The sequence below is a fragment of the Triticum dicoccoides genome, chromosome 3B (genome assembly GCF_002162155.2).
Source record: "Triticum dicoccoides isolate Atlit2015 ecotype Zavitan chromosome 3B, WEW_v2.0, whole genome shotgun sequence".
NCBI classification, from domain to species: domain Eukaryota; kingdom Viridiplantae; phylum Streptophyta; class Magnoliopsida; order Poales; family Poaceae; genus Triticum; species Triticum dicoccoides.
In genome coordinates, this window is record NC_041385.1 from 127355013 (window position 1) to 127365346 (window position 10334).

At 46.2% G+C, this 10334-nt stretch overlaps 1 protein-coding gene across 1 annotated transcript; it reads left to right on the plus strand.

Moving 5' to 3' along the window:
• The first annotated feature begins 838 nt into the window (after positions 1-838).
• Positions 839-5112, plus strand: LOC119279386. Its single transcript, XM_037560632.1, has 12 exons — positions 839-890; positions 988-1058; positions 1240-1305; positions 1424-1499; positions 1922-1989; positions 2896-2997; positions 3664-3753; positions 3936-4010; positions 4099-4131; positions 4344-4418; positions 4627-4680; positions 4785-5112. The coding sequence occupies exons 1-12, from the start codon at positions 839-841 to the stop codon at positions 4875-4877; spliced, it is 855 nt and encodes a 284-aa protein (XP_037416529.1). The 3' UTR covers positions 4878-5112.
• Positions 5113-10334: the final 5222 nt, after the last annotated feature.

A 10334-nucleotide genomic window follows, 5' to 3' on the forward strand; every position in this document is an offset into this window, starting at 1 on the left:
AGTGTCTAGTTGTAGCTTTCTCTCTCAATGGTGGGAGCTTTTTCCAACAACCGTTGAAGCTTTTTTACCAAAAATTGTAGCTATTTTCTTTTTAGCAGCACTTGGTCAAGGCTTTTTGTGTCGTTTCGGTTGAAGCTTTTTTAATCGAAGGATGTAGCATTTCATGTCAACGGTTGTAGCTTTCCGGCGATGGCGCTGACCGCTTGTAGCTTTCTCTACATCCGGTTGAAGCTTTTCATTTAGGGGATGAAGCTTTTTTTTAAACGGTTGCAACATGACGGGGTGCGACGATTCTGCAGAAGCCTCCGGTGTCGACCATCGCCGTCCGGCTCGTCGGCGGCGAGGCAGAAGCACGCGACGTGTGGGAGTTGCAACCGCCGGGGATGGGGATTGGTCAACGGGCTGCATCCAATGGCGAAACGGGCTGTAAAGCATGGCGGGGTGAGATCTACATCCATGGACGCGCGGGGGATTCGACCTTCCATGGCCGACGGCGAGATGTGGGCGTCGGCGCTGGAGGAGATGAGGATGGGGACGAGATCCGCGAAGCTGCGAGACAGGAATGAGGCGAGATTCGCGAGATCCGCAGCGCCACGTGGTTGCTCGCGACTGGGTCACGGCGTGCGCGCGTGGACTGGACCGGCCGAAGCTTCGGCCGGTGCCCCGGTCCCAAACGTTTCCAAATAAATTATTGGACCGTAACCAGAGTCAGGCGGCCAAACGACGCGCGCTCTATATAAACGAACCGACCCGCTTTGGACAGCTCTTTCCTCTCCTCCAAGGCCAAACTCGCGGACGTTCTCCCCCTCCCCAGCCTCGTCGCCCGCACCGCGAAGCAATGGCGACGGCGTCGGTGCACCTCGGACGCTACGTCCTCCTCGCCGGCGTCGGTGCGTAGCCCTTCCGCTCCGGTCAATTTTCATCTCGATCGCGAGCTCAGCTTCCCGTGCTTGTTTTTGCTGACGGATCTGTCGATCGCGCGCGCAGGTTTCGCAGCCCCCATCGTCCTCGGCAACGGCCGCGCCGCCCGCTTCTCCGACATCCTCAAGGACTTCCAGGTGCGTGCGCGCGCGCGCGACCGATCGATCACTGGCTTAATCTATTCATTGCTGCCTCGCTTCGACCGGTCACATCGATTAGCGGTGTTGACTGGCCGGCGGCGAGAGTGCGCGCTTGTCTAATTCCTATTCTGACTTCATGTGCTGCGGCCGGCCGGCGGCGGTGGTTCCACTTTCACAGGAGTTTCTGCGCGAGAAAGGAGTAGACAGCAGCGGCGCCGAAGAAAATGCCGCGCTCCACCTTCAGGTGTGTCCTGTGCTCTCTGTATTATAATGCAGCGACTGTAACCGGATGCACTGAAAATAAATTAGCGTCCAGAGTATGTTTATATCAGTGGATTAATTATGTTTTCTACCAATTTTAGCTGCAAATGCTTGCTCGGGAGGTCCGACATTTGTCAATGGCTCAGACTATTGTTCATATCGACCCTGGCAACAAAGGTGCGTTCATCTGCCGCCCTGAAATTTCCTTGTTGTGACTATCCAACCATGTCTTGGTTAACATTACTTGGCATATCCTCGTTCCCATGCTGCTGCTAACATTAAGGGTCTAATAACGTCTTCCAAAATAAAAGTGGAGTGCAGTTGACTTCTGCTACATTCCAGAGTCCATACACATCTTTTCTCGGATTATACAAGTATATATTTGATGTTGATGGCAGTTTGATTACAGAAATAAAAACATTAATTACAGGGGACAAGCAGTCTGAAAAACTGCAATTGAGAAGTGTGTAAAATACCTAATATGTTCCGTTGCTGCTTAAAATCTGGCTGTTGTATTTTTTTCATTCTTTTTTTAGGTCGTATTTTGGTCATTTTACATCTACATGGTTTATAACCCCTTGTTTTTCATCTGTTTGCAGTTCTGTCAGCTTTCATAGCTCCTGCTGCAGCTGCTGGGGTGGCGGGCTATGCCTATATGTGGTGGAAAGTACGTGATATCTACTTTATGTTAGCCTTCAATCTTCAACAATATTTGCGACATCTCGAGAAACACTAGCAACCGTCATGTGCAATGCACACTTTTCCTTAGCAAATCCTGCATGGAAAATACATCGTATATGTGAAAACTATAATTTTAGTCGTCATTAAAATTATGCATCTCAAATCGCTCGAAGGAAAAGGATGGACATTGAATATCTGTTAAATCTTGAGCAAGTCTACAGTGAAGAGATAATTAGTAGGGCTTGATTAGGGTACTAGTTGTGCCATAACTCTGCAAATAGGTAAATTCCAGGTACACCACACCAACTCGTAGTTCTATAACTATTCATTTAGTTCTTTTAATAAAAACTAAAAGTGGTGGTTCTGCCGCATTTTTCGCAATTATCCAAAATCCTGCCTGGAGTTCTTCATTGTCTTATTTACTTCTAAACCTTGATGGTTTCACATTGTCGAGCTAATTATGCTCATACGGCTCGTAGCACCGCTTGTTGGTTGCAACGGCCACGCCCGTTTGTTCATGATCTTGTATTAGCAGATTGTAACCTTGTTACTATGGAATAAACTCCCTTTTACCCGGCAAAAGAAAAACTTCTAAATCTTGTTACCCTTCTTAATCGGCACACATATGCATAAAAAGCGTCATTTTCTAGTTTATACATTTGGTATTTATTTGATCTTGTGCTGTCCTGGTTATCTGCCTAGTAGTGTTTGGTTTGATTCAAGCTTTTACTTCCTGATCACATCATCACTACATTGGATTACTTATCATATACTCCCTCCGTTCCAAAATAGATGACTCAACTTTGTACTAACTTTGTATTAAAATTAGTACAAAGTTGGGTCATCTATTTTGGAACGGAGGGAGTACTTACTTGTATCTGCACGCTTTCAGGGTATCTCATTTTCTAGCATAATGTACGTCACCAAGCAAAATATGGCTAATGCTGTCTCAAGCATGACAAAGCATCTGGAACAAGTGCAGAACTCTCTTGCTGTAAGTATAAAATAGTTTTTCAGTTATATTTGATTGGAAAAAGGGTCACCATCTCCTTTATTCCTATATTAGTCCTCTGTGCTTCTAGATAACCATACCTCTTCTTTGTATTGTGCAAATTTGTTACTTTAACCTTCTTGGCTTAATACATCATGAGGTAGAGCACTACCATCTATCTTGCAGATAAAAAGGATAATTGCACCACTCGTGCTTGTTATAACTATGGATGTGATACGAATTTTGGTGTTCACCATATCTATTTGCTCTCAGATATATTTGGCTAAAAAGTCACTAGTCATTGTTGTGCTACTGCTGACCTGTTTCCAACAGAAAAGAAATCTGCAAGGGCAATGAGCTTGAAAGAAGTGGTTTCTTACAAAGAAAATTGCCATCATATGTTGATTTAACATGGATCTTGAGCTTGTATTTCCTCAAACTATGTTATTATTTATAGTAAGATATGTTTTCTTCAAATCAAATGCATTGGCAATCTGGTTGCAAACTGGTTGATGTGATTCTAAAAAGGCTAATCAATTTAAATGTGTACCTAATTTGCCTCTCTTTTCGTGCGAGAAATGTGGAATATCAAAAAAAAATATTGTTCCTTTTTTATGTTAAGCAGGCTGTTGAATTCTCAAGTACTGACATTTTTCTCTCAATCTGAAGGCTGCTAAAAGGCACTTGACACAGCGTATACAAAGGTTGGATGATAAACTGGATAAGCAAAAGGAGATGTCTGGACAAATAAGAGATGAGGTACTTCCTAAATTTCCATGCTTCCCATTGTAATGGTAACTGCGCATGGCGCAGCTTAATTTGAATAGTGAACTTGGCCATCCATGCAGTGTTAAGTATTTTTTTTCAATGGTTGATTTGTAACAAAGTAAACACTTCCAAGTTACTTGGTGAATTACAAATATCCCATTTTCTTCTTTCAGGTTGCCGGTGCGCGGATTAAACTCAAGGACATTGGTGCAGAAATGGAAAATCTAAAAAAGTTGGCGTTTAATATGGTAAGCTTATATCGTATCTATCATTTGGACAGTATTGATTGCCAGTCTTTCAGTTGAGCTAACGTAAATTACTGTATTGCTTGTGCAGGATGGGAAGTTGGATTCGATTCAAGACAAGCAGGTTCTCCTCCGCACATAAATGTTTACTTCCTTTCATCGATCTTCTTAACCGTGGAAATCTGTTCTACACTTCTGCCACTTGTCACTGAAAAAAGAAAGAACTCTATGCTGTGATTTCTAGCAAAGGGATTCCCTTGCGAAGTTCTTGATATCAGGAGTGAGTCTAGCGGATAACATTTCTCTCTGTGGTGACTAACGATGTTGTATCAACAGGATTGCCAATTGGCTGGCGTGTCGTACCTCCTCCAATTCATAGAACCAAATGTTGCGATGCTGCCGAACCGCCTGGTAAGAACGTAGCCAGAAATTACCGCTCTTGCAATAATAACTTGTTGCAGCATCTCTCACTAGCTTAAAAAAACCTCTGAATCACATGGGAATAGATGTTTGGGTAGCTGAATTGTACCACATAGCGTTCGTCTGCAAAAAGGTACAGTGATACAAAAGGCAGCATAACGATCACTTGGTCTAACATCGTCATGTTCGTTTGCTGCAGGAAGGCTTGCAGCGGCCGGTGGTTACGAGATCCATGAAGCAAGGAGAGCTCCCGGTTAGTTCTCTTCTCCCATACACAACTTTTTCCATGGTTAAGGCTCTGTTATTAGTAAGTACTACTCCGTATATCTTTGTCTGATGGGAACCTCTTTCCTTCAGGGGCTGGAGTTTGGGCTGCGCCTGCTGGCTCTGGAACAAACTGCCAAAGGAGCAGGGCTGGCCCTGTCGTCGCTGCCCGTCAAATCTGCGTGATGATACTTCTTCCGTTGTCAGTCGTGGTGGAGGCTGCGACGAGTTTATAAATCCCAGGTTGTATAGACAGGGAATTCGTAACATCTGGGAGTTACGCTAAAGAAATACACGACTTGTAGTAGGGTAGGGTAGTGCTTTTACTCGTCATTTTAGACGAACTAGGCCGTGTTATATTACTGGTTAACAATAGTTTCAAGGAATCCTAATCTTTACAGTTGCTATTTGTTTCCTTGGTTCGGGCGTCGCCTTGTTGCTTGGTGAACTTGCTCGGTGCTCTCACAGTTTTACGCGTCAACTGACAAATTGTTTGCTACTGTGTGTTTTATCTGCCTCATTTTCCGATGGGATTAGGATGAAGTAGCCTAGTACAGGCCGCCGGCCGTCTAACTCTTTGGAAGATCCTGCTATTTCTTTCCAATCCAAACACACCAATGATATCAGCGTTATATTGGCGGCTGCCGTGCTGCATTTTTTCTAAATGTCTGCTATTAATCGCCCATAGTTGTAATGTTTTTTAGGGTATCCATCATCGCACACATCCAGCGACTCGGAGGAACCCTAGCCGATACCATCACAACCATCGCCGCTACTAGAGGTCATTGCCGGCATACCTGAACCGGTGGATCACTTTTTCCAAGTAATGGGAAAGGGACTGCCACTAAAACACTATTGAGACAAAAAGATAGGCTATCAAAAGGTAGAGGAGATAGTATATGGTCGATAGTTGGAGTCGGTAGCTCTCCTAGGCTTCCCTCATCTGGGATCACTAGGGACTTCAACTGGAAGGAAAATCAAAGGAGCGACCCCATTGTCTTCATCCCGTAGGAACTAGGAGATCACCCCAAGGACGCCTTTGACGGCACTTCAATAAGTGAAACACATTAGGTGTCCGCTCTCCGGTTGGGCGGTAAGGGTCGGAGAAGGGGAATCACTCATTCTTAAAACCAACATTCTCAAGCTTAAAATCAAAGAGTCGAGTGAAAAAAGTGAGAGCTCCCCATTACTGGTTTTCCTGAAACTAGATTGCTCGAAACTATAAAAATCCTTAAAATGTGATTCCAACTCAACACCTTTTGTTTTGAGATCTTAAGAAGCTCCACTTAGGTTCCAAAGGACGGTGGTGGCGTTCAGCCTCTTTTTAAGGGCAGCGAATCACCTGGTGGCAGAAGGGGGTGATAGGTAGCGCCCGTGGCAACTCCGACCATAGTGCTCGTTCATGTCAGGACGTTTTGCCTCGCTCGATTACAAGGGTGGTGTGGGTCGCCCAACATCGCGGCTCGCCTTGCCTTGCTTAATGCTACAGTAGCATAGGTATGATTTTCGGGGGGTTTTCAACAAAAGTACACGAATTCAAAACTTGTTCGTGAATATAAAAAAATGTTTGTGATTCAAAAAATCTGTAAAAATTGAAAAAAAATATTCACGAATTTGAAAAATGTTTGTGAATTCAAAAGTTGTTCACAAATACAAAAACTGTTCATGAATTCATAAATTGTTCCTGAATCAAAAAAAGTGAATCAAAAAATTGCTCGCGATCCAAAAAATGTTCATGAATTCGAAACATTTGTCGTGTTCAAAAATTGCCCGGGTACTAAAAAAAGTTCACGAATTTAAAATTGTTCATGAGTCCAAAAAATTGTCGTGAATTCATAAAAATAGCTCACGGATTTGAAAAAATATTAGTGAATTTAAAATTATTCGCTAATATGAAAAAGTTCATGAATTAAAAGTATCAGCAGTTAAAAAGCAGAAATGTAGAAGGAAAAGGAAAAAGAACATAAATGGATGAAAGAAAAATGCTAAAACCCGATAGAAAACCAAAAAAAGTAGTGAAGAAAACAATTTTCATCCCTGGACGGTTCCCGCAAAGGTCGGATAGTTTCCCTCAATTTGGTCGCGCCACCCAATTATGCACGAACCCAATCGTGCCTCGGTGTCTTTTTTTTTTTTGGTAAATGTTTGTGGCCGGGGCGCCGGCCGAACAGTGCGCCGGTCTACCGTGCGCACGCCGCGTGGACGCCATATCACGCGTATGGCCCACACTTCTGCTTCCCTCGTCCTTATCCCCTGGGCGTCTTATCTCTTCACCGAACAACACATTCATTCTTTTTCTCTCTCGTACATAGCTACATCCATTGATTCCCATTGACTCCTCATTGACGGCCACGCCTCTCTTTTCAATCGGTGGTCCTGCTCCTCCGGCGAGCTCCCCGGCCGCCAAAATCCTACCTCCATGGCGAGCTCCTCCAATCCCCCTCCCCCCTCCCCCTAATCAGTCTCTTCTCTAGCTGCGAGCAACGGCGCGGCGTGTTTTTGCTGGAACCAGGGGATGATGATGATGCAATCGGCGCACGGCCGAGCTGGAGTTGGCACACGACCGGCGATGTGGCGGCGGATGTTGCAAGCCCAACCACTATGTTGGAGCATCGGCGACGATGTGCTACAGAGAAAGATGCTGGATCCGACCATGGTCGGACCTGCAAGTACTAGCGTTTTTGCAACCTAGGCGGCACCAGTGCTACAACCGCTACTTCTTTTTGCTAGCACCGTTGGCGATTTTTGCTGGAACCAGCGAGGGATTTTGCTGCATTCTGCATCTGTTTTTGCTGGAAACTTGCCTCCATTTTTATTTTTGCTATCACCGGTTTTGTGTTTTTGCTGGAACCGGCATATTATTTAGCTGGAAATAGCTTGGTTTTTTGCTACAATCGACCTTGGAGCTTTTCCCTGCTAAATTTGTTTTTGCTGGAACCGGCACATATTTTTGCTGGAAGCTGGTTTCTTTTTGCTACAATCACTGGAGCTTTCTTTCTACTGAACTTGTTTTGCTGGAACTAGAGCTTTTTTTTGCTGGAACCTAATAATATTTTTGCTTCAACCGACCACTTGAGGATTTTGTTTGTTCTTCAGAATTTTCTTGTTGGACAGCAAGATGCAAGCTAACGGCCACGGCGAGCCGGAGACGGTGACGTCGGGGGCATGCTGGAACCAGGGCGAACCGCGAGCTGGAACGAGCTAGGGAGCGTTCGAGTTGCATCCTTTGTTGAGCGCGCGCTGGGGGCCCACTGGTGGCCATGATGCAATCCCGACGGCCACGGACGGACGGGGACGCGTCGGAGCTCGTCGGCGACGGCCCTGACGGCAACATGTCAGGGGGAGGGGACGGGGGCGATGCTCTGTGTGCGGGAGTGTGAGGAACAAGGGAAGAAGACGACTATAGGGGGCGTCAGATCTGACGGATGTAAATGGATGAATCGGACAGATGCGCTGCGACCGGCCCAAATTTGGGCCGGTGCGCCGGAGCCTATCACTGGCCTTTTTTTTGCGGGGTAACCGTGCCTTGGTGTCTAGCAGCACTACCCCACCATCCAGCCAACCCGGGATCAACCGCTGGATGCCCCTTTTTCTCTCTCTTTCTCAGGTTTTAGGTGTGCATGCCCATACATGTGATGTTTAAGCGATCGACGCGTTAACACTCGCAGAGCGCGATATATATCATTTGGCCCATACGTGCGATCACTTTAAGCGTTCGACGCGTTAACACTCGTAGAAAGCGATATATATCGTTTGTGTGGTGGATTTGGGCTGCGACAATCAGCACCCGGACAAGCGGCGGCAAGGCTCGCATCATCCCTTGTTGCGGCCTCTTGCGCATGGCAGGTGTGGTAACCATCTTCTGGTGGCGTAGGTCGTGGCCGTTGCGCCGGCTTATGTTCTTGACTCAGCATGAATTGTTAACATGTGTCATTAAGGAATAGTGCCCTGGAGCCGCATTCGTTGTTGTTGACCCTTGAATTGATTTGAAGTGCCAAACACCAAATCTCGTTGTCACACACGTGCGACGAGCCCTAATCTCACTATCTCAAGGATATGATAGGAATCTACGCTGGAGCTCCATATACTACGTCCTGGCGGATCGAGGCCCTAAACACCAACTCAAAGTAAAAGTGTCACCCCTGTGAGGACATAAACTGTTGGAAATATGAGCAATTTATCGAATGATTTTATTAACAGAAATGCTAGAAAAAGCATGACTGGTATAGCAGTGATAAAACAAGTTATGCGATTTGACAAAGAGAAGGTAAATAACATCAGCATAATGAACTAGAACCGATCATCTCTAGAGCAGACAGTAGATCAAGATGCATATATGAGGTAGATCGTAACATGTCTAGGGCAAACACTAGAACAAGCAACTGTGACAGGACCTCTAACAGGAAAAACAAGTACACGTACGAGGCAGCAGCCGGAGCAGAGGCACTGGACTTGGGGTCGGTGTCCTCCATGTCGTCGAGGAGATTGTCGACGTCGGGGAGAGTAGTCGTTGTTGGGGAAGTAGTCGTCGGAGTCTGGGGCGTCCGTGACGAAGAAGTCAGTAGTCGCGCAGAGCGCTCCCCAAAAACCTTATCACCCTTCTCCCGTACAGGACTCAAAGAGGCGCACTTTCGGAGGCCTACTGTCCCGACCTGCGGTGCATGCCGCAAGCCGGGATGAGGAAGACCGTAGCAGCAACGCAGTGTTCAGGAACCGGTGGCGAGAGGAAGAATGAGTTCTGGTGCGTCTCTCTGAGAGGAGCGTCCTCCCTTTTATAGACGCAAGAGAAGGAGGCAAGAGGGCAGCGACGGGAGGCGAAACGAAGAGAGGGAGACGAAGCCAACGGACTTCAACCGAAGAGGCACCCCGTTCGGATTCAGTGTCCACTACGAAAAATGTTTCAGCTCCCGCGTGACCTTTCGTATACCCGTCGTGCATGGCAAAAATTTAACATCGGCTCGGCTCATTCCCGCAACCGGTGGCGCGGCGCGTCGTGGAGAGGCGTGGCATGGCGAGGCGGGCGGCGGAGGAGGAGCGCGCGTGGATGTCCCTTATAAAGAGGTCCAACTCCCTCTAAACTAGCAATGTGGGACTAAACTTTAGTTCCACCTCTTGCCTTGCATGAATGGGTTGCGTGGGCCTCTAGGATTTATTAGGAATTTCTGAAACTTCTATTGGGCTAGGCCCAAATAAACAAAAATTCCAGTAATCCCCCACCAGATCCCAGAGGCACACAAAATTTGCCTTTGGTTCCAAAACATTGTTTTATATACCGGTATTGCAGTGGAGACTGTTAAGTTGAACTTCCACCTAGAACTCTATGCTACACTAGTAAGCAACTTGAACAGTGGACTGGGCCTTGAACTGCAAGTTTTCTGCGAATCTAGCTTCACATAAAGCCTTGACCGGTACGTGGCTACCGTGGGTCTTCCCCGCGGGTGGAGCTTATGCGTCATACTCCGAGACCTTTCATGAGTTTACTAGAGAGAACCCTACTCTCATAGATTGTGACGTTTAACAATCAGACTCATATAGGTGCGTTCTTCAAAAGATGTTTTGCAGGACAACATCTCTGCTTCAAGGAGCCATTTAGAACACATTAAGATATACATCAACCTGCCATGTAGATTAGGAGAGTATTGC